This window comes from Triticum aestivum, chromosome 6A (genome assembly GCF_018294505.1).
Source record: "Triticum aestivum cultivar Chinese Spring chromosome 6A, IWGSC CS RefSeq v2.1, whole genome shotgun sequence".
In the NCBI taxonomy this organism is placed as follows: domain Eukaryota; kingdom Viridiplantae; phylum Streptophyta; class Magnoliopsida; order Poales; family Poaceae; genus Triticum; species Triticum aestivum.
The window spans coordinates 419,009,666-419,034,134 of NC_057809.1; the positions used below are offsets into that span (position 1 = coordinate 419,009,666).

Below are 24,469 nucleotides of genomic sequence, written 5' to 3' on the forward strand. Positions count from 1 at the left end.
CTCCCGTCTCCCTGCGAGAACGCCATCCATAGCACTCACACTTATCTTGCGCATTTTAGAGTATCCACTTTCACTTGTCTATGAACTATGCAAGGGGTCCAAGTTTCCATATCCGAGGAATCCGGCTATTCGAATAGATAATGATAACCCTGCAGGGGTATACTTCTTCACACACGCTCTCGCCACTTACCACCATGTACACATCGTGTATCTCGGCAACCTTCAAGCGTAAGCCTGGCGAGGTAGTCGGCCACGACCTGACTAACAAACAAGTCTCTAGTGCAGGTTTATCGCCTATTTGGGTTCCATCCGCAAGGAGATCCGGCCGGGGTGTCGCTCACGGCCCCAAACGATGTGAGCAGGGTTCCCAAGCCCACCATCCGGGTGCCACTTGGTACACCGGGCCACTGTGCCTAGTCTGTCCCAAGCCCACCTGTACCGGGTGCCACTTGGTAGACTACTAACACTACCTACAAACACCAGAAACTAGTTGCAACTCCTGGACAGAGATCAGGTTGATTAATAAGTCGAGAGAGCTTGGAGCGCCCAGAGCCCAATGTGTGGTAGTAACTATTCATGGATCACAAACACACAACTCAGTTCCTGAGGACGGCTGCAATGAGACAACCCATCATGTACTCCTACATGGCCTCTCACCGCTATCTTTACCAAATCGTGTTCACACACTTTGCTCTCAACAGTAGGACATGTTCGCCACGTTCCAATTCATCCCCGATGAATCGTACCTGACTCAACTCTAAGCAGTAGCAGGCATGACAAACAAGCATGAATGAGTAGGCACATCAGGGCTCAAACAACTCCTACTCATGCTAGTGGGTTTCATCTATTTACTGTGGCAATGACAGGTCATGCAGGGGAAAGGGGTTCAGCTACCGCAGCATGTAATAGTTGAATCGTTGTTGTCCTAATGAAGTAAAAGAGAGCAGGAGCGAGAGAGTGGGATTGTATCGGAATGAACAAGGGGGTTTTGCTTGCCTGGCACTTCTGAAGATAGTATAGCTCTTCTTCGGTGTCATCGAACTCATCGTCGGAACCACGTCTATCGAGAGGGGACAAATACCGACAACAGAGAAAGAAACACAAACAATGCAATGCACAATATGATGCATGATCATGACATGGCAATAATGTTATAATTTGCACTAATGCATCTAGCAACAATTTAAATGAAGTCCATATGGACCAAGGGTTCATATGCAAACTCCATATTTAGCATTTAAAATGCCATTATCATGTTTTCACTTATACAGTGGGTATAAGTTGGTTTATCATGCATGAAAGTAGCATAAATGGATATATTGGATTTTTTCTGATAATTTTTCATATATAAAACTTTTCATTTGGAGTTACGGTTTAATTTCTATGATTTTTCAAAGTTTTGGATATTTTCTGAAATTTCCTGGATTATTTTTAAACCATAAAATTATTAACTGTGTCAGCATTGTGCAAGCATGACGTTAGCGAGTCAACTGAGGCTGACCAGGTCAAACCTGACCAGTGGGTCCCAGTGGTAGCGACTCAATGGCTAATCTAAATTAAAATTAAGCTAAACTAATTAGTAAGGGGGTTTGCCCCACATGTCAGTGTCTCAACTGCTTAATAGGGTAATTAGCACTAATATTTTGCCTAACCTAAATTTAAACTGGGGCGGGGCCCACGTGTCAGTGAGATAGAGAGTTAACAGGGGGTTATTTAACTTAACCCGTGTTTTAAACAGCAATGGTCCCACATGTCATTGACTCTAGGGGGGTTACTTAGGCGCTAATGACGGCGACCAAACCCGACGGCGGAGGATCGCCGGAGTTTCTCGGGATGGCTCTACAGGGGTCGGCTCAACGCGCTGGAGGCACCAGAGGGATGCCCATCCTCGCGCGCATCCAGGTGATCACGCAGGAGGCTGCGGGGTGGCCAGGAGCAGCGTCGGCGGCGAGCAAGGCGGTGGTCGGAGCTACGGCTCCACGGGCGCGAGGACTGGAGCGCGCTAGCGAGCGAGCTGATGGCCGCGTTGGACTCCTGGGAGCTCCCTGAGCACTCTTGCGTGCTCGGGTTAGCCAGGCGGGGCTGCTACCGACGGTGATGACAGACGCAGCGCTGGCGAGCTTCGGTGATGGCGGGGAATGTCAGTACGGCATGGGGGCGAGCAAATGGAGAGAGGGGAGATGCGGTGGAGCTCACAGCGCATCCGATGGCGTCGTCGGTGAGGTCGGGGACAGTCGGGTTGCTGCGAATCGACGAGGACATCCGTTGGTGCAGAGGATGAAGACGGCGCCGATGGCGGCCATGTTGTGCTCCTCTGGTTACTATCGACGATGGGGACACGTACGAGGTCGGCGCAGAGCTCCCGAGCATGGCAGCGCGACGAGGGGATGGCGATGGCCACGCGAGCGGCAGCGGCGGCCGGTGGGGCTGTCGGTGGTCGCGTGGAGCAGGGCTAGAGAGGGATAGAGGCACTAGAGAGATGGGGGTGAGAGGGAAGGTGTTGGGCGTCTCCAGGCGCGTCGGATCAGAGTGGGGAGGAAGCAGGAGGTGGCTTTGCCACCTGTGCGTGCGCCACGCCGTCGTCCTCCTGGCAAAGGAAGGAGACGGCTGGCGCCTGGCTCTGGTGGGCTGGGCCGTGCTGGGCCGTGTCAGGTGAGCGCCAGGTAAGCCATACCTCTCTCCTCTGACTTTTATTTCTATTTTCTATTTTCTGACATTTGTTTCTGATTTAGTAAAATACTAAATCAATTTTAAACTTCATGAAAATAATTGTGTCAACTAAGTAGACTTATACAAAGCCACACAACAATTTTCAGAATTATTGAACATATATTTATATATATAATAAATATAAATCCAATTCAAGTAGTTATCTAATTAATTTCAAATGCCCAAAATAAATATTTATGAAACTCCAAAAATATTGGTTTGAATTTTACCTCTTGCCAATATTTTTACAGAATAACAGGAACATTTCCTTGGACTCATTTGAAAAGATTTTTAACGTTGATTATTTCTGAAGTGATTTCTGAGGGTTTCAACTAACCTCAATTCAACTTTCAGAATTTAGACATGATGCATGGATGCTCTCTTATGCAACTATTGCAAACAATTCTAGGGCTATGACACTCTCTTTCTATATTTGCCTCTTTTTGCCCGTTTGCCTTTTGTTTGCTCATGTGTTGGATTGCTTGTTTGTCGCGATGGCTCAAGATAATACTAAATTGTGTGACTTCACCAATACCAACAACAATGATTTCCTTAGCACTCTGATTGCTCCTCTTACCGATGCTGAATCTTGTGAAATTAATACTGCTTTGCTGAATCTTGTCATGAAAGATCCGTTCTCCGGCCTTCCTAGTGAAGATGCCGCTACCCATCTTAATAGCTTCGTTGATTTGTGTGACATGCAAAAGAAGAAAGATGTCGATAATGATATCGTTAAATTGAAGCTATTTCCTTTTTCGCTTAGAGATCATGCTAAAGCTTGGTTTTCATCTTTCCCTAAAAATAGTATTGATTCATGGAACAAGTTCAAAGATGCTTTTATCTCTAAGTATTTTCCTCCCGCTAAGATCATCTCTCTTAGAAAAGATATTATGAATTTTAAGCAACTTGATCATGAACATGTTGCACAAGCTTGGGAGAGAATGAAATTAATGATACGTAATTGCCCTACTCATGGTTTAAATTTGTGGATGATTATACAAAAATTTTATGCCGGATTGAATTTTGCTTCTAGAAATCTTTTAGATTCGGCCGTGGGAGGCACTTTTATGGAAATCACTTTAGGAGAAGCTACTAAACTCCTAGATAATATTATGGTTAATTATTCTCAATGGCATACTGAAAGATCTACTAAAAAGGTGCATGCGATAGAAGAAATTAATGTTTTGAGTGGAAAGATGGATGAACTTATGAAATTATTTGCTAATAAGAGTGTTTCTTCTGATCCTAATGATGTGCCCTTGTCTACTTTGATTGAGAATAATAATGAATCTATGGATGTGAATTTTGTTGGTAGGAACAATTTTGGTAACAATGCGTATAGAGGAAATTTCAACCCTAGGTCTTATCCTAGTAATCCCTCTAATAATTATGGTAATTCCTACAATAATTCTTATGGAAATTATAATAATATGCCCTCTGATTTTGAATCTAATATTAAACAATTTATTACTTTGCAAAAAAAATTAATGCTTTGGTTGAAGAAAAATTGCTTAAGATTGATGATTTGGCTAGGAACGTTGATAGAATTGCTCTTGATGTTGATTCTTTGAAACTTAGATCTATTCCACCTAAGCATGATATCAATGAGTCTCTCAAAGCCATGAGAATTTCCATTGACGAGTGCAAGGAAAGAACCGCTAGGACGCGTGCTATGAGAGATGCCTTTATTAAAGCGTGTTCTTCTAATTCCTATGAAAATAAAGATGAAGATCTAAAAGTTATTGATGTGTCCCCTATTAAATCTTTGTTTTGCAATATGAATCTTGATAATGATGGGACTGAATATGATCCACCTTCACCTAGAAGGCTTTCTAAGAATTTGGAATTTGTTGATCTTGATGCTAAATTTGGTAAAAGTGGGATTGAAGAAATTAAAACCATAGATGTTGCTAAACCCACTATTATGGATTTCAAGGAATTTAACTATGAAAATTGCTCTTTGATTGATTGTATTTCCTTGTTGCAATCCGTGCTAAATTCTCCTCACGCTTATAGTCAAAATAAAGCGTTTACTAAGCATATCGTTGATGCCTTGATGCAATCTTATGAAGAAAAACTTGAATTGGAAGTTTCTATCCCTAGAAAACTTTATGATGAGTGGGAACCTACTATTAAAATTAAAATTAAAGATCATGAATGCTATGCTTTGTGTGATTTGGGTGCTAGTGTTTCCACGATTCCAAAGACTTTGTGTGATTTGTTAGGTTTCTGTGATTTTGATGACTGCTCTCTAAACTTGCACCTTGCGGATTCCACTATTAAGAAACCTATGGGAAGAATTAATTATGTTCTTATTGTTGCAAATAGGAATTATGTGCCCGTAGATTTTATCGTTCTTGATATAGATTGCAATCCTTCTTGCCCTATTATTCTCGGTAGACCTTTCCTTAGAATGGTTGGTGCAATTATTGATATGAAGGAAGGGAATATTAGATTCCAATTTCCATTAAAAAAGGGCATGGAACACTTCCCTAGAAAGAAAATAAAATTACCATATGAATCTATCTGAGAGCCACTTATGGATTGCCTACCAAAGATGGCAATACCTAGATCTATTCTTGCTTGTTATGCCTAGCTAGGGGCGTTAAACGATAGCGCTTGTTGGGAGGAAACCCAATTTTATTTTTATTCCTTGCTTTTTGCTCCTGTTTAGTAATAAATAAATTATTTAGACTCTGTTTTGGTTGTGTTTTTTGTGTTTAATTAGTGTTTGTGCCAAGTAGAACCGTTGGGAAGACTTGGGGAAAGTCTTGTTGAACTTGCTGTAAAAAACAGAAACTTTAGCGCTCACGAGAACTGCTGTCATTTTTATTTGGAGAGTTATATTTAGTTAATTCTTTTTGCAGATGATTAATAGATAAATTCCTCACGTCCATAAATTTATTTTATAATTTTTGGGGTTCCATATCTTGCGCTAGCTACAGATTACTACAGACTGTTCTGTTTTTGACAGATTCTGTTTTTCGTGTCTTGTTTGCTTATTTTGATGAATATATGGCAAGTAAAATAGTTTATAATCCATAGAGAAGTTGGAATACAGTAGGTTTAACACCAATATAAAAAAAGAATGAGTTCACTACAGTACCTTGAAGTGGTCTTTTGTTTTCTTTCGCTAACGGAGCTCACGAGATTTTCTACTTTAAGTTTTGTGTTGTGAAGTTTTCAAGTTTTGGGTAAAGATTTGATGGATTATGGAACAAGGAGCGGCAAGAGCCTAAGCTTGGGGATGCCCATGGCACCCCCAAGATAATCTAAGGATACCTAAAAGCCAAAGCTTGGGGATGCCCCGGAAGGCATCCCCTCTTTCGTCTACTTCTATCGGTAACTTTACTTGGAGCTATATTTTTATTCACCACATGGTATGTGTTTTGCTTGGAGCGCCTTTTATGATTTGAGTCTTTGATTGTCAGTCTACCACAATCATCCTTGCTGTACACACCTTTTGAGAGCGCCGAATTTGATAGAATACTCTATGTGCTTCATTTATATCTTTTGAGTTATATAATTTTGCTCTAGTGCTTCACTTATATCTTTTAGAGCACGGTGGTGGATTTGTTTTATAGAAACTATTGATCTCTCATGCTTCACTTAGATTATTTTGAGAGTCTTAATAGCATGGTAATTTGCTTAATAATAATATTCTTGGTATTCAAGATTTGTAAAACTTTCTTTTGAGTGCGTTGAATACTAAGAAAAAAATTGATGCTTGATAATTATTTTGAGATATGAGGATGGTGATATTAGAGTCATGCTAGTTGAGTAGTTGTGAATTTGAGAAATTCTTGTGTTAAAGTTTGTGATTCCTGTAGCATGCACGTATGGTGAACCGTTATGTGATGAAGTCGGAGCATGATTTATTTATTGATTGTCTTCCTTATGAGTGGCGGGTGGGGACGAGCGATGGTCTTTTCCTACCAATCTATCCCCCTAGGAGCATGCGTGTAATACTTTGCTTTGATAACTTCTAGATTTTTGCAATAAGTATATGAGTTCTTTATGACTAATGTTGAGTCCATGGATTATACACACTTTCCTTCCTTCCACCATTGCTAGCCTCTCTAATACCGCGCACTTTCCGCCGGTATCATACACCCACCAAATACCTTCCTCAAAACAGCCACCATACCTACGTATCATGGCATTTTCATAGCCATTCCGAGATATATTGCCATGCAACTTTCCACCGTTCCATTCATTATGACACGCTCCATCATTGTCATATTGCTAGCATGATCATGTAGTTGACATTGTATTTGTGGCAAAGCCACCGTTCATAATTCTTTCATACATGTCACCCTTGATTCATTGCATATCCCGGTACACCGCCGGAGGCATTCATATAGTCATATTTTGTTCTAAGTATTGAGTTGTAATTGTTGAGTTGTGAGAAAAATAAAAAGTGTGATGATCATCATTTTTAGAGCATTGTCCCAAGTGAGGAAAGGATGATGGAGACTATGATTCCCCCACAAGTCGGGATGAGACTCCGGACGAAAAATAAAAAAAAATAAAAAGAGGCCATAAAAAGAGAAGGCCCAAAAAAATGAGAGAAAAAGAGAGAAGGGATAATGTTACTATCCTTTTACCACACTTGTGCTTCAAAGTAGCACCATGATCTTCATGATGGAGAGTCTCCTTTGTTATCACTTTCATATACTAGTGGGAATTTTTCATTGTAGAACTTGGCTTGTATATTCCAATGATGGGCTTCCTCAAAATGCCCTAGGTCTTTGTGAGCAAGCGAGTTGGATGCACACCCACTTAGTTTCTTTTGTTGAGCTTTCATATACTTATAGCTCTAGTGCATCCGTTGCATGGCAATCCCTACTCACTCACATTGATATCTATTGATGGGCATCTCCATAGCTCGTTGATACGCCTAGTTGATGTGAGACTATCTTCCCCTCTTTTTGTCTTCTCCACAACCACTATTCTATTCCACATATAGTGCTATATCCATGGCTCACGCTCATGTATTGCGTGAAGATCGAAAAAGTTTTGAAAATTTCAAAAGTATGAAACAATTGCTTGGCTTGTCATCGGGGTTGTGCATGATTTAAATACTTTGTGTGGTGAAGATAGAGCATAGCCAAACTATATGATTTTTAAGGCATAGCTTTCTTTGGCCATGTTATTTTGAGAAGACATAATTCCTTTGTTAGTATGCTTGAAGTATTATTATTTTTATGTCAACATGAACTTTTATCTTGAATCTTTTGAATCTGAATATTCATACCACAATTAAGAAGATTTACATTGAAATTATGCCAAGTAGCACTCCGCATCAAAAAATTTGTATTTATCATTTACCTACTCGATGACGAGCGGGAATTAAGCTTGGGGATGCTTGATACGTCTCCAACGTATCTATAATTTTTGATTGCTCCATGCTATATTATCTACTGTTTTGGACATTATTGGGCTTTATTATCCACTTTTATATTATTTTTGGGACTAACCTATTAACCGGAGGCCCAGCCCAGAATTGTTGTTTTTTGCCTGTTTTAGGGTTTCGAAGAAAAGGAATATCAAACGGAGTTCAAACGGAATGAAACCTTCGGGAACGTGGATTTCTCACCGAATACAACTCAGAAGACTTGGACCCTATGTCAAGCCAATTAACAGGAGGCCACGAGGTAGGGGGCGCGCCTGCCCCCCCCCCCCCAGGCGCTCCCTCCACCCTCGTGGGCCCCCTGTTGCTCCACCGACGTACTTATTCCTCCTATATATATCCATGTACCCCCAAACGATCAGAGACGGAGCCAAAAACCTAATTCCACCATCGCAACTTTCTGTATCCACGAGATCCCATCTTGGGGCATGTTCCGGAGCTCCGCCGTAGGGGGCATCAATCACGGAGGGCTTCTACATCATCATCCAAGCCCCTCCGATGAAGTGTGAGTAGTTTACTTCAGACCTACGGGTCCATAGTTAGTAGCTAGATGGCTTCTTCTCTCTTTTTGGATCTCAATACAATGTTCTCCCCCTCTCTCGTGGAGATCTATTCGATGTAATCTTCTTTTTGCGGTGTGTTTGTTGAGATCAATGAATTGTGGGTTTATGATCCAGTCTATCTATGAATAATATTTGAATCTTCTCTGAATTCTTTTATGTATGATTGGTTATCTTTGAAAGTCTCTTCGAATTATCAGTTTGGTTTGGCCTACTAGATTGGTTTTTCTTACCATGGGATAAGTGCTTAGCTTTGGGTTTGATCTTGCGATGTCCTTTCCCAGTGACAGAAGGGGCAGCAAGGCACTTATTTTATTGTTGCCATCGAGGATAACAAGATGGGGGTTTTATCATATTGCATGAAACTATCCCTCTACATCATGTCATCTTGCTTAAGGCGTTACTCTGTTTTTAACTTAATATTGTAGATGCATGTTGGATAGCGGTCGATGAGTGGAGTAATAGTAGTAGATGCAGGCAGGAGTCGGTCTACTTGTCTCGGACGTGATGCCTATATACATGATCATACCATTCTCACAACTATGCTCAATTCTCTCAATTGCTCAACAGTAATTTGTTCACCCACCGTAGAATACTTATGCTCTTGAGAGAAGACACTAGTGAAACCTATGGCCCCGGGTCTCTTTCTCATCATATCAATCTCCATCACTTTATTATTGCTTTGCTTTTACTTTGCCTTTCACTTTTCACTTTGCATCTCTATACCAAAAATACCAAAAATATTATTTATCATCTCTATCAGATCTCACTTTCGTAAGTGACCGTGAAGGGATTGACAACCCCTAAGCGCGTTGGTTGCGTTGAGCTATTGTTTTTGTGTAGGTACGAGGGACTCGTGCGTAGCCTCCTACTAAATTGATACCTTGGTTCTCAAAAACTAAGGGAAATACCATGCTACTTTGCTGCATCATCCTCTCCTCTTCGGGGAAATCCAACGCAAGAGGTAGCAGGCATGGGCGAGGAGATCCATGGATCGGGACGAGGTGCAGTGCTGCTCTCTCCCTACCTCTCTCTAACGGCGCACGCACATGAGAAAGGGATCGATGGGGGAGATGGGGATCGGGCAAGCGGCGGCGCTGAATGGGCATCGAGGGAGAGAGCGAGTGGAGGGGTCGGGGCTAGGTTAGGTGCGGTTGGGCCTTGGCCTCGGCTGCTGGGCTGAACAGGAGGCCCAGGTGGGCTACAGGGATGGATGCCTAGCTGGGTTTCCCCCTCCGTTTTCTATTTCTCACAAGAAGAAAGAAAGAAAAAAACACATGAGATAAAAGAAATGACTAGAGGAGTAGCAAAGGAGTTTGGCAGGGAGAAAAATCTTTACGGACTCACAAAAATGTGAAGGATGACAATAAAATGGTTCGAGCATTCTTCGTGGAATTAAGATTCGCACAAGGTTGAATTTCAAAACCCATTCCAACGAACTACAAATGGGTTGAAATTATAGGAGATGACCCTACACACTAGATGTGATTTATGGGCAGATCTGGAACATTTATGGATAAGTAAAATTGCAACTCAATTTTACTAAAAAGGCTCCAAAGGAAGAAAAGAAGTGGAGTTGGATAAAAAGGAAATTGAAGAACGGTGCAAATGTGTTATGGGTGAATCCAAGCCAATGGAATGGTTTAATATAGCTCCCTAAATATTAAGAGGATATGTTATAAAGAGAATCACCATGTGAATTCCCTCGGTTTAAATGGACCGAAGATCTATACGATTTATTTAGTTGAGTTGCAAAAGAATTAATGATATGATACATGATGACAAGACGCAATGCAAAATATGCAATGAAGAATGCAACGAACCAAACAAATCACACGATGAAACCCGGAATTCATGAAAGGCACCTGAAGCTCCAGTCTTGGGGCGTCACACAGGGTGTGGGCCCCCTGGCCTTAATTTATTTCGCCAGTATTTTTATATATTCCAAAAATATTCTCCGTTGATTTTTCAGGTCATTCTGAGAACTTTTATTTCTACACAAAAATAACACCATGGCAATTCTGCTGAAAACAGCGTCAGTCCGGGTTAGTTTCATTCAAATCATGCAAGTTAGAGTCCAAAACAAGGGCAAAAGTGTTTGGAAAAGTAGATACAATGGAGACGTATCAGGTCACTCCCTGGCCGTGCTCCCAACCTGAACCGCAACAGGGAGAGAGGCCACGCCCTGCTCTATGCCGATTACTTTGCGAACACCCCGCTCTTCAAGCCAGATAAATTATGTCGCCATTTTCATATGGCAAGGCATGTGTTCAATCGTATCCGAGAGGGATTGATTGCTCATTAACCATACTTCGAGTGCAAGACGGATGCCCTTGGCAAGCTTGGATTCTCCTCTTACCAGAAATGCACCGCAGCCATCCGCATGCTTGCATATGGAATTCCAGGCGATCTGGTGAATGAGTATGTGCATATGAGTGAGACAACATGTCTGATGTCAATGTACAAGTTCTGCAGGCTGTGATCGAGGTGTTTGGCCCTGAGTACTTGAGGCAGCCAACTGCCGCTGATATAGAGAGATTGTTGGAGACCAACGCAGCTAGAGGCTTTCCAGGCATGCTTGGCAGCATAGATTGTATGCACTGGGAGTGGAAGAACTGTCCATTTGCTTGGCAGGACCAGTACAAGGGGCATGTCAAAGCATGCACTGTCATATTAGAAGTGGTGGCTTCGCAGGATCTTTGGATATGGCATTCTTTCTTCGGCATGGCAGGTTCTCCCAATGATATCAACGTGCTGCAGTGTTCTCCAGTCTTCGCAAGGCTTGCAGAAGGCCATTCCCTACCTGTCAACTTTGAGATCAACGGCCACCGGTACAACAAGGGATACTATCTAGCTGATGGTATATATCCTCAGTGATCAACTTTTGTGAAGACAATCTCGAACCCCCAAGGTGAGAAGGGGAAGAGATTTGTCCAAATGTAAGAGAGTGCTAGAAAGGATGTGGAACGTGCTTTTGGTGTGCTTCAATCCTGATGGGGTATCGTTTGAAACCCTGCACTGTCATGGGATGAAGGGGAGCTTTGTGAGGTGATGACTGCTTGTGTGATCATGCACAACATGATCGTCGAGGACGAGCGTGATGACAGTATCTGCGACAAAGGATTTGATTATCAAGGTGAAAATGTTAAGCCCCTGCACCAAGAACCGGCCACGTTTGAACAGTTTGTCCAATTCCATCGTGAGCTGCGTGATTGGCCCACTCATTTGGATCTTCAAAATGACTTGGTTGAGCACGTGTGGGATCACATTGACAACCAATAGATGTATTGGTTCATTTTATATTCATTCAAGATAATTTCGATTTGGTTGTAAAACTATTTTATTAGAGACAATTTTGATTGGGTTGTCAAACTATTTTTATTTTCAAACAATTAATATTTGGACGTGCAAACTTGTTTTGATATGAAAATATGAGCATTTTTGACCCTGACGAACAGGATGGGGCAAACAGATGTGGCCGCGCGCTGGGCGTACGACCACCGCATCTCATGACAGGCCCGAACACGACCCCATCGCTTTACCCAAATGAACCGATTCCAGGCAAAGCAGACGTTCGTTTGAGGTCGCGCGGTGGAGTTGGCCTGAGCTGCTGCCATCGCCGGATCTCTCTCGCAAAGGAAACAAGGGGGATACGTCAAGGACACCAGGTCTGTCCCCCGGATGCAATGCGGCAGTTTGCAACAGGATTGACCAGTCAACGTTTGGAGGTAGAAGAGAAGATATGTCAGTCCGTTTCCTATCCAACGGTTCCTATACAATCGACTGAAACTGAAAACGTTTTCAGCTATCTCCTCAAGAATAGGCGGTCCCTACAATTTAGATCTCTTGTTCCACCGTAAAATCCGGCTCCATGGGCTTCTTGAGCGCCCTGCCGTCGCAGCTGTGCCGTCGGCACCTCACGCTCCCTCCCGCCCGCCCGTCGCCTGCCTGTGGCATCATGTGCTCCATGGACGCGCGGCGTCGCTTGTGCCGGCGCCACGCGGCCTGGATGAAGCACGCCGCCCACGTCCGCCACTGGTGCGAGTAGAACCGGAACCTGTGCCGGATCCGCGCGCTGTGCAGGCGCCGGAACTGCGACGCCACGAACCGGAGGTCCTCCGCGACGAGCGCGAACGCCTCGACCACGGAGACGGCCCGCACGGTGCGCGTGGACCGCGGCAGGTACTCGGAAGGCCGCGGGTCCAGCGCCCACGTCAGGAGCTCCTCCCCGCAGAACTCCCCTGCCCCGATGCGGCACGAGTTGAAGAACCCGGACCGCCCCCCCTGCGTCGTGTACGAGTCGAGGTACCCTCGGATGATGAAGAGCATCGAGTCCACGGGGTCCAGCTCGCGCACCAGCCGCGTGCCACGGGTGTAGAGCGCCGGCCGCAGCCGCTCGCAGATGGCCTCCAGCGTCCGCTCGTCCATCTCGTCGAACAGTGGCACTCGCCGGACGAGGTCGAGGCAGAGGTGGCGCTTGATGTCGCGGCGGATGTCCATGGGGAGGTCCTTGAGCAAGGCCTCCTCGTCCACGCCGCGGGTGGCCACCCATTTGTACTGCTGGTACCTCCTCACGCACTGCTTCAGCGGCTGGGGTATCTGCCGGTGGTGCATCCACCGCTCCATGTCCGTCCGCTTCGTCCGCCACTCCTCCAGTCGGATCATCGTCGCTTGAAGATACGACTGCAAAGACAAAAATACTAGAAATGTCAGTTCTTCTACAACTTCTCGTTTATTGTTTGCTGCAAGATTGATGGAGTGGAAGCAAGGAGATCTTACTTGCATGTTGCCAATGAGCAGAGCAAACAATACAAGCCCAAGGATGCCAATGACGATTGCAAAGCTTATCTCTCCAATGTACAAGCTCGTCGCCAGATTCTGTCCCAGGCAACTGAAACATTTTTGTATTAGTTAGAAACATGGCCAATATGTAAATGATACATACTACAGTGTAGCGTGCATGCATGGAGTAATTTCAAACCTGAGGTTCTTGAGTCCCCACCAGAAGCAGTAGAAGTACTTCTGGGTGAAGGCCGACGTGGTGAGCTTATAGTTGAAGGCCTCCGCGTAAATCCCAAACTGGTAGAAACTATTGTCCGGAGTGCACAATCTCGTTATGTTGCTCAGCTCGTACCAGATGGTCCTGTTGCTACTGACGGTGTTGCAGTCGAAGAACTCGGTCCGACACATGGGGCCCTCCAGATTGCACGCCTCTCTCCAGCACGCCTCCTGCCTCTGCACCGAGAAGAGGTACCACAATGCTCCCAGCACGTGGCTTGCCAGCATGTAGAGTATGAGGTTATACGCCGCGCTGGCCCATGCGTTCTCCGTCATGGCTCCAGTCGCCATGACGATCTGCCTCGTGAGCGGGAAGATCTGGAAGAGCCGCGGGAGGTACTGGAAGATGATGCTGAACCGGAGGATATCCTTCCGGTTTGCCGTGGCGGATTCCTTCAGCATAGGCACGACGACCCAGATCACGAACTGTGGATACCGAGGAGAAACACACAAAGTTACAGAAGATTTGTGCAGAGCATTTCAGTTCTTGCGATTCATGGCAAAGAGCACTGGATGTAACCGTCCGTTACCTGTGGTAGAGGCAGCGCGGTGATGAGATCAAACCAGAAGGCCCGTGATAGATACCTCATGGCGATCTTGTATGGCTGGATCACGAGCTCTCCTCTCCCAAACACACGGGAAGACGGGGCGATGAACGCCGTCCGGAAGCGGAGGCAGATGTGGGCCGCGTAGAACACGTCCAGCAGCGACCGTATGACGGAGAGCATGAGCGCCAGCGAGTGCTTGAACTCGATGCACATGTTCTGCTGGGTTCCGGTCAGGTAGAGGAACAGCGGGTCGACGAAGAGCGAGAGCAGGCACGCCGTGAGGAAGATCTTGTTCCACAGGTGGATCACCCGGCCGCGGGGGTCGAAGAAGATGTGGCTGCCAGAGTGCATCAGCGACTCCAGCTCCTCCGAGAAGGCGCGTGACAGCACCCTGTCCCTGATGCTTCTGCACGGCCTCTCCGGGCAGACCCGGGAGCCCAGCTTGCATTTCCTTGGATCGTGAGGCAGCTTGCTGTGGCTCTTGCTTGCTGTTGATGGGATCTCCAGGGAGATTGCTTTCAACTGCTGCACCTCGAGGTCGTTCTGGAACCTAGAATTGGTAATGCAGCAGAGAAAATATGTGAGAAAATATATCATCTGAATCTGGAAACAATCAGTCAAACAATTTTTCCTTTTGGAACATATAGTACAGTACACTGCAATGGTGATATTGGTGAAACCTAACACGTAAATCCTTGAGAACTGAAATGTCAAGCCAACAATTTTACCCTGATAAGCAAGGTGATATTGGTCGAGTGGAGGCTCACCTGACGTTTCGTGAACCACAGCATGCCATGCCCGCTCTTTAACAGCTCCTGGTCAAAATTATCACGTATAGAGGCATGAGTAGATAACTTATAAGCAAGAGTATTGGCGTCTTGTGAAAACAGGCACACCACCATTACTGTCTTCTTCAGCCAAAGGGAAAAGTGACGGCAACACTGTGCTGAGCCACGAGAATCAATCGAAAGGCCATCTGCAACTAATTTTACAGGGATCTCGTGATTCTTCTGTACATAAAGGCAGATCGACCAGAGGAAAATTTTGTTGACATTTTTTCATTTGGACAGGCAAACACTGAGAACATGTGATCAGGCTATCAACCTGCATGTGACGCTCCTTTATTGTTTACTTTGGGTCTGATGTTTAAGCTCAAAACCTAGAATGCATGAATCCTTGGCCATTCATTCAGCTTTAATGATTGTGTCCGAAAGGAAAAAATTCGTGAAGTTCGAGTTGTCGCAGATGGACCGTTCGTACAATTTCATACCGCGTATAGAGTTTTAATGACTTCTCATGACAGATAAGAAGGTGGACATTTTACCTCTACTAGGACAGAATATAGTATGATGATCATTTATCTGGTGAATTGCAACTGGCCCTAATGATGCTTCTCAATGATATTGGATTGGATATCATCATCATGGGATGTTGGAGTTTATGAACACAACGAAATGACAAGATTTTCAGGAATGCTGTCCACAGCACCAATAACCGGAGTTTCAACATGAAATAACTACTCAAGATCACTATGATGCACATTAAACCACAAAAGGCAGAACAACTCAAGAACTGGTGCACTGTTGAGGGGAAACCCTAGGTCCGGTTTCTTCTTGGAGGCACTGTAAAGGCCTGCGGCTGCGCCCCTCTTCGAGCTCAGGGGAAACCCTAAGTCTGGTTCCTTCGGACTGGATGGCGACGGTGTCTCGGCGTCCTCCTTCTTGGAGGCGTTATCTTGCTCCCTCGCGGTGTCCCCTATTTTGGTTCTGGAGATGCTGGTGCTCTTGTTGGTTCGGCATTGCCGCCCTTGGGTCGCGCATGGTAGGTTTAGCTATGTTGTATCCTCCATTCGGGCCGAACATTCCTTGTCTCTATCTGCTTCAGGCATCATGTTCACGTCTGCTGCGTTCGTATCATGTGTTGTACCTCTATTTGTACTCATTCTATTTCTTCTGTCAATGCGATACGCAAACTTTGCATATTCGCGAAAAACTGGTGCACCGTTCATCTGTGAACATGAAAAATTGATTATCCTTCTATTTCCTTTGTGGCCTGGAAAAGGAATTGGTTGATGCAATCTTTATTGAGACTCTCTGTATATTCTGTACGTATAATAATAGAAAATTACCTTTGTCCAAAAATAATAATAGAAAATTACCATAGAACAATTGTTCCATGATCTCGGGGTACCAAAAAATAAAATCATTTCTTTTGACATAATTAAGGTAATATATAAGTTATCTTGAGACGAATAATTAGCAATGATTTCCCACATTTTGCTTTTGCGTAGCGTGACCTGAATCATGTGACGCACAGGTCATGGTTACTTCGCACTAGCAAGTTGCATGTCGATGGAAATGTAGCATTGTGTGACTTTGTCCTGGAATCGATAGCTTTGCAAGGCCTATTTATTTTTCATTGCAAACACGTTCGTGTCTGGCAGCAGTGTTTTGCAGAAAACGATACCAAAGAAAAGTAATTTGTCAGCGATCTCCACTGATGTGTAGGACCAACACATTAGTAGAGCCTTTTTTGTGTGCATAAATTAGTAGTGATTGTTTTTCAGAAAAAAATAGTGTTTTTTTCTAATTATTTCGGCAAACACATCTATAAGTTTAGTACAAAATGATGGCAAGCTGATTGAATGTAAAATAATGATAAACTATTTTAGTAAAAATATTGAGTGCAAAACTATGACAAGTCATTTCAGTAAACAAATTCAGTATGAAACTATGGCAAGCTGTTTCACCAAACAACAATTAACCAGGTTGAATGCACATTTATGGTAAGCCATCTCAACAAAACGATTAAATGCAAAACTATGGTTATTTATTTTCTTTAAACAGATTGAGCGCAAAACTATGGCAAGTTGTTATTTCAGCATAGCAGTGAAATTAATAGCGAAAACGAATTAGACATCCAACGCTATTCGAACTCGCACGATGTCTCAATATAAATGCATATGTGCCATGGGAGAGAATTGATAGTCATTATTGTTCGTAAACTTGTTGAGATGGCTTGCCATAGTCATTTTTTCCATAATCGATGAACTTTTTCCTTCTATTAGACACGTTTTTCTTTTTCCTTTTTTTTAAATTCGAGAAAAAAATTCTTCACTTTTTTCCGGAAAATGGACGAACTTTTTGTTTACAAATTCAATGAACTTTTTCCATAATCGATGAACTTTTTTTCAAATCTGGCGAACTTTTTTTAACTTCGATGAACTTTTTTTGAATTCGATGAACTTTTTTCCAAATTCGATGAACTTTTTTCAAATCCGATGAACTTTTCTTCAAAATCGATGAACTTCTTTTCATATTAGATGATTTTTTTTAAAATTCGATGAACTTTTTTTAAATTCGATGAACTTTTTTCAAATTCGATGAACTTTTTTCAAATTTGATGAACTTTTTTCGTATTCGATGAACTTTTTTTGAATCCGATGAACTTTTTTTTGAATTCGATGAACCTTTTTTAAAATCCAATGAACTTTTCTTCAAAATCAATGAACCTTTTTTCAAATCTGAAGAACTTTTCTTCAAAATTGATAAACTTTTTTCATATTCGATGAACCATTTTTAAATTCGATGAACTTTTTTCAAATTTGATGAACTTTTTTTCGTATTCGACAATTTTTTTTCCAAAACTGATGAACTTTTTTGCAAATTCGGTGAACTTTTTTTCGAATTCAATGAACTTTTTCCTAAGAACCAGAGTATGTACTGTAGAAAACCTGTTGGTTTTTTCCTAAGAGAAATCATGACATAATGTAGCAATTCTGGGGAAGAGAAAAAAAAAGCGATCGAGCGATCGAGTGTGCGGCTAGCGAGCGGGAGCCAGCGCACGTTGCTGGGCCAAGCCCATGCAAGCGACGCAGCGGGCGCTGGGTTCGCTAGCGGGCGCTGAAGGCGCTGGCGACGAGCTCTCCACATGTAGCCCCCACTCAACCCACCCGATAGCTATGTCTCGCCCGTAGCGTCACTATGGCTTTACGTCGCAGTTGGTTTGCTCTTTTCTGATTTTCTACAGGTTTTTTCCAATGTTTTTTATTATAATTGGTTTTCTTAGCTTTTTCACCGGTTTTCTTCCATTTTTCTTTCTTTCTAGATTATACTTTGGTTTTCTTTATTTCTTTCTTGGGTTTTGTCAGGACCCCGACTCGATGTCACATCGATCTAGCTGGTAACACCTCATATCACTTTGCGGCCTCACGCACGGTATCCCCACGGGTGTCGTCTTACCTTTTCCCGGGACCGTTTGCGCCTTTTGGCTCACGTATATGATAGTGTCGCTAGCATCCATATGATAAGGAGCCCGGGCTGACATGACTAGTCGTAGACCCAAAGTGGCACAGACTTACAGGGACAGGCATCCATGACCCAGCTTCGAACGTGTCGGTCATCAGCAAGTGGGTCCGGGCTGTAGCACTGGGCTAGCAGGACTCCGGTAAACCGGGCTGTAGCGGGCTAACAGGACTCCGGTACTCAAAGCGTGACATTTCCCCGAAGGGACAGACACAGGAACGAAGAAGGACACATGCCGGCCAGCCTAAGTGTTCCAGAGCAGTAGCAAGCTACCATGGCTCAGCGGTAACACTAGGAGACATTTCCCGGTAAGAGAGGCTACTAAAGATAAACAACTAGATAGTCAGATCCCACACATACCAAGCATTTCAATCATACACACAATATGCTCGATATGTGCAAATACAACGAAGCATCACAACATGACTCTATGACACAAGTACTTTATTTAAGGCTCAGGGAGCCATACATAACATACACAAAGGTACGGGTCTCACGACCCATCATACAAGTCATACAGTCATACAAACCAGCAGCGGAAGTACATTGTCTGAGTACAGACAACTAGTAAAATAAAAGAGGCTTGGAAAGCCTAGCTATACTACGTGGTCCATCACAAGTTCAGGGTCACCACCTGGGTCTTTAGCCTACTCGTTGATGTCAACGTCTACATAGAACCCATCAGAAGGGGTTGCAGCGTCTTCTGTAAAAATGTAGATTATAGCAACATGAGTACAAAGGTACTCAGCAAGACTTACATCAGATCCTACATACATGCATAGTGTCAAGAAGGGTTGGTGGAGTTATTGCAGCAAGCCAGCTTTGACTCTTGGCTAGGCTATCCTACGATACCCCAACTTGAAATGTTTTGCGCACACGAGTCCACTACTCACCACTTCAATACCCTACCGAGGATCCACCTCCATCTTCCTACGGAAGAGCCATCCTCGGCACTCACACTTATCTTGAGAATTTTAGTAGTTTCCATTTACTTGTCTATGAACTGTATAGGCAACCAAGTAGTCCTTTACCGCGGACGCGGCTATTCGAATAGACCATGTTAACCCTGCAGGGGTGTACTTCTTCATACATGTTTCCACCACTTAGCGTCTGCACACGACATGTGCTCGGCAGACTTCAAACGAAAGCCGACGTGGGTGTAGACCACGACCTACCTAAACACTTAAGCCTCTAGTCCAGGTTTATCGCCTATTCAGGTTCCATCCGCAGGGAGTCCGGCCGAGGTTTCCCATACGGCCCCGAACGATGTGAACAGGGTTCCCGAGATACCTAACGGGTATTCGGTACACCGTGCCACGTACCTACCGCATCACAGCCCACCCCTACGGTCAGCGCTGTCCACAGCCTCCAGTAGGCTACAAACACCAGAAACTACTTGCAACTCCTGGACAGAGAGCTAGGGTGAATAAGAAGTCGAGCGGGGTCATATTTCAGGGCCCAATGCATGGTAGTAGCTGTGTCTTAAATCACATATACAGATCTCAGTGCTTAAGGTCGGCTTCAATGAAACAACCCACCATGTACTCCTACATGGCCTCTCATCGATACCTTTACCAAATCGTGTTCACCACACCACTCTCATTACCGACATAATCATTTCACTCTAGCCCATCACCCAGATGAACCAGACCTAACACGACTCTAAGCATAGCAGGCATAGCAAGGTAGGAACAACACATACATATGGCTCAATCAACTCCTACACATGCTAGTGGGTTTCATCTAGTTACTGTGGCAATGACAGGTCATGCAGAGGAAATGGGTTCAACTACCGTAGCACACAGCAGTTTGAATCGCGTTGTCTTAATGCAGTAAAAGAGAGCAGGAGCGAGAACATGAGATTGTATCGATATGATCAAATGGTTGGTTGCTTGCCTGATGGTTCGATGCACTGATATGGTTCTTCGTTAGGGTAATCACGGTACTCCTCGGGGGTAGAACCTGTCGCAAAGGACATCGATACTCAAGCATCACCAAACAATGTGCAACAATATGATGCATGCATGAAACATGGCAATATGAGTGTGTTGGGCTAATGCAACTAAAACCAGAAGGGTTTGAACAAATTTGAATCAAAGATTCAAATTTCAAACTCCAAACATGGCCTTTTAAAGTCCTTTTCCTTGTTCTGCTTAAAACATCAATTTAACTTGTTTGATCATGCATGAAAATAGTACAGATGGATAGATTGGATTTTTCTGATCATTTTTCATATATAATTTGTCCAATTTGGAGTTACAGAATAAAAGTTATGAATTTTTGAAGTTTAAATAATATTCTGGAATATCCTGATTTAATTTAAATCCAGAAAATCAATTACTGCGTCAGCCTGACGTCAGTGTGACGTCAGCAGGTCAACGGAACAGGTCTGGGTCAAACCTGACAGTGGGTCCCGCATGTCAGGGTGATTATTTTAATTAAAATTTAATTAAAACTAATCCTGTTTAATTAACAGGGCTGGGCCCCACCTGTCATTGACTCAGGGGAGTCAACCAGGGCCCACCCGTGGTCAAAGTCAAAGTCGGCTGCCGGCGTTTAGCCGCCGGCGAGCCCGACGCGGCGGCGGAAGTGGTTTTGGCCATTTCGGCCACCAAATGGACCGCGGAGACCACCGGAGTGGAGCTGAGGACAACCCGCAGCTCTTGGCGGAGTCCGTTGGGGTCGGGGTGGCCGGAGTCGACGCCGGCGACGACTTTGGCGGCCACCGGGGTTCGGCCGAGGATGAACTTGGCGCTAGAGGGGTCGGTGAGGCTCGTGGAGTGGCTAGCTAGGTGCTGTGGGACTCGGTGAGCAAGATGGACACCATCTTGTGGCCGGAGTGTGGCCGGAAACACGTCGGCGACGAGGTCCGCGACGGCGCGTGCGGGTGAGCTTGGTGCGCTCGCTGTGGTGCTCGAGAGAGAGAAAGAGAGGATGGGGAAGTTAGCCCAGCTCACTGTGGTCTTGACGGAGAGGACGGCGTGGTCGGGGACGAGCTGCTGCGGCGGCGACGGCGAAGGGGATCTCCGGCGATGGCGGTTCGGGCGAGGTTGGTGCGGCGGCTTCGAGGCACGCGAGCGCTCGGGGCTCGGCTAGCTCGAAGGAGTAGAGGGCGGCGGAGCTTCTGGACAGGGTGGCGCGGCATGGAGACGACGGGGAGCACGGCTACGACGGTGGTGCGGCGACGGTGGCGTCGGCCATGGCGTGGGAGCGCGAGGGAGAGGAGCTGGGGGCGAATGGAGGTGTCCAGGAGGGTCGGGGCGCGACGTGGAGCTCGTCCAGGCCATCAGGGCGGCGAGAGGGGGAGGCCGGGCGGCGTGCAGCTGCGTGGCGAGCTGCGGTGCCGCCGCCGAGCACCTTGGCTGCCTGCCTGGCAAGCCAAGCAGCTCGCTGGAGCGGTGGCCGGGCTGGGCCGGCCAGGTGGGCTGGCTGGTGGGCCTGCGGTGGCGCCAGGTAGGTTTTCCCCTTTTTTTTGTTTCTGTTTTTATTTAATATATCTGCAACTTTGTTGAATTAAATAAAATACCTAGGCAACTTCAAAAATCACCAAACTATTCCTGGCCCATAGTTGGATTAATTCCAACATGAAACATTTTAGTTTGGAGATATTTGAGCATTTAAATATTTTATATTATTTTAGATGCCCAAATTCAAATATTTATGATTTAATTCAAAAACCCTAGGATGGCCTAGGAAAATGTGCACCACTTTTGGCAGAGGCTCTGAACCAAGGCAAAAATGATGGGCATTTTAGAAGGGCATTTCAGGTTCATTGAAAAATTATTTTAGTAACCCTAGTTGGTTTCAGAGGGGACTGGGGGTTCTGTCATCCCCATTTCAAGTTTCTGATGAAAGAGTAAACATGATGCAACACTCTAATGCATGACTAGCTAGGGTGTGACAACTCACCCCCACTCAAAAGAATCTCGTCCCGAGATTTGGGTTTCTCCGGGAAGAAGGCGGGATACTCGAGTCGAAGACGATCCTCCCTTTCCCAAGTTGCTTCATCCTCAGAATGGTGCGACCATTGAACCTTGAGAAACTTGATATTATGACGTCGCGTGGTACGTTCGGCTTGATCGAGGATACGAATGGGGTACTCTCGATATGTAAGATCATCTTGGAGATCAAGCGTTTCGTGGTCCACTTCACGGATAGGATCCGAGAAGCAACGCCTGAGTTGAGAAACGTGGAAGACATCGTGAACTCTGGAGAGGTGCGGAGGTAGTTCCAACTGGTAGGCAACTTCTCCTCGTTTGGCAAGAATGCGAAAAGGTCCAATGTAACGAGGAGCCAATTTGCCTTTGATACCGAAACGATGGGTTCCCTTCAGAGGGGTGACCCGAAGATAAGCCTTCTCGTCAACCTCGAAAGTCATAGCCCTATGTTTTCGGTCATATTGACTCTTTTGACGAGATTGGGCTGTTTTCAACTTTTCACGAACGATACGAACTTGTTCTTCTGCTTCCTGAATCATATCCGGGCCAAAGAATTTTCTTTCCCCGGTCTCTGACCAGTTAAGGGGTGTTCGACATCGTCGTCCATAGAGAACTTCAAAAGGGGCTTTACCCAAGCTAGATTGATAGCTGTTGTTGTAAGCGAATTCGGCAAATGGAAGGCACTTCTCCCAGTCCATTCCGAAAGAGATAACAGAGGCTCGAAGCATGTCTTCTAGAATCTGGTTGACGCGTTCCACTTGACCACTCGACTGAGGGTGGAAAGCGGTGCTGAAGGAGAGACGGGTTCCCATAGCATTTTGAAAACTTTCCCAAAATCGAGAGGTGAAAAGACTTCCTCGATCCGAGTTAATTTCCAAAGGAACACCATGAAGGGACACTATTCGGGAGATGTATAAGTCTGCCAGCTGACTAGCGGTTATACTCTCACGAACAGGTAGGAAATGGGCTACTTCGGAAAGACGATCGACCACGACGAAAATAGCATTATTCCCTCTCTTGGTCCTGGGAAAACCGGTAATGAAATCCATACCAATTTTATCCCATTTCCATTCAGGAATAGCTAAAGGTTGAAGGGTGCCAGCAGGCCGTTGATGCTCTGCTTTTACACGACGACAGACGTCGCAATTTGCAATATACTGAGCAATTTCTCTCTTCATCCTAGTCCACCAGAACCTCTGGCGTAGGTCCTGATACATTTTAGTGCTACCGGGATGAATGGTGAGAGGAGATTCATGAGCCTCCTTAAGAATCAACTGCCGTAGATGCTGGTTCTTGGGAACCACTAGACGGTTCTCAAAGTACACAACACCATGATCATTAGTGGAGAAACAACTAGCACCTCCGCTAGCAATGTTCTCTTTGATTTTAGATATTCCCTTATCTCGCTTTTGGGCAGCGATGATTTGATCCGTAAGAGTAGGTTTTGCCACCAAGGTGGAAAGAAAACCTTGAGGAACAATGTGAAGGTTAAGTTTCCGAAATTCCTCATGGAGAAGCGGTTGACTTTGTTGTAACATCAGGTTGTTACAATAAGATTTACGACTTAGCGCATCAGCCATGACGTTGGCTTTCCCTGGGGTGTAGGTTATTCCTAAGTCGAAGTCTGTGATCAATTCAACCCAACGTCTCTGCCTGAGATTCAAATCCGGTTGGGTGAAAATGTACTTCAGGCTTTGGTGATCAGTGAATATTTCGCAACGATTACCGAGGAGGTAATGTTGCCAGGTCTTAAGTGCATAGACTACGGCTGCAAGCTCTAGATCATGAGTAGGATAATTCTCCTCATGTGGGTGCAATTGCCGTGAAGCGTAAGCAATTACGTGTCGATCTTGCATAAGAATGCAACCTAGTCCTTGTCGCGAGGCGTCGCAGTAGATAACAAAGTCCTTGGAGAAGTCTGGCGGTACCAGTACGGGAG

The 24,469-nt window shown here is 44.8% G+C and overlaps 1 protein-coding gene across 1 annotated transcript; it reads right to left on the reverse strand.

Annotated features, from left to right (window-relative positions):
* Nucleotides 1-12,519: 12,519 nt before the first annotated feature.
* LOC123129627 (protein CNGC15b) lies at nt 12,520-15,125 on the reverse strand. The gene is made up of 5 exons (XM_044549716.1): nt 15,056-15,125; nt 14,271-14,838; nt 13,664-14,166; nt 13,462-13,573; nt 12,520-13,365 (listed from the first exon to the last, which is right to left on the reverse strand). Exons 1-5 carry the CDS (start codon nt 15,082-15,084, stop codon nt 12,520-12,522), a joined length of 2,058 nt encoding a protein of 685 aa, XP_044405651.1. The 5' UTR covers nt 15,085-15,125.
* Nucleotides 15,126-24,469: the final 9,344 nt, after the last annotated feature.

What these genes read in the sequence shown, in the direction of transcription:
- LOC123129627 (XM_044549716.1), bottom strand. Translation starts at nt 15,084, where the DNA reads ATGGCATGCTGTGGTTCACGAAACGTCAG. An exon ending in TGGGGACTCAAGAACCTCAG is followed by an intron (nt 13,574 to 13,663) that starts GTTTGAAATTAC and finishes AAAATGTTTCAG; the next exon opens with TTGCCTGGGACAGAATCTGG. An exon ending in TGCTCATTGGCAACATGCAA is followed by an intron (nt 13,366 to 13,461) that starts GTAAGATCTCCT and finishes TTGTCTTTGCAG; the next exon opens with TCGTATCTTCAAGCGACGAT.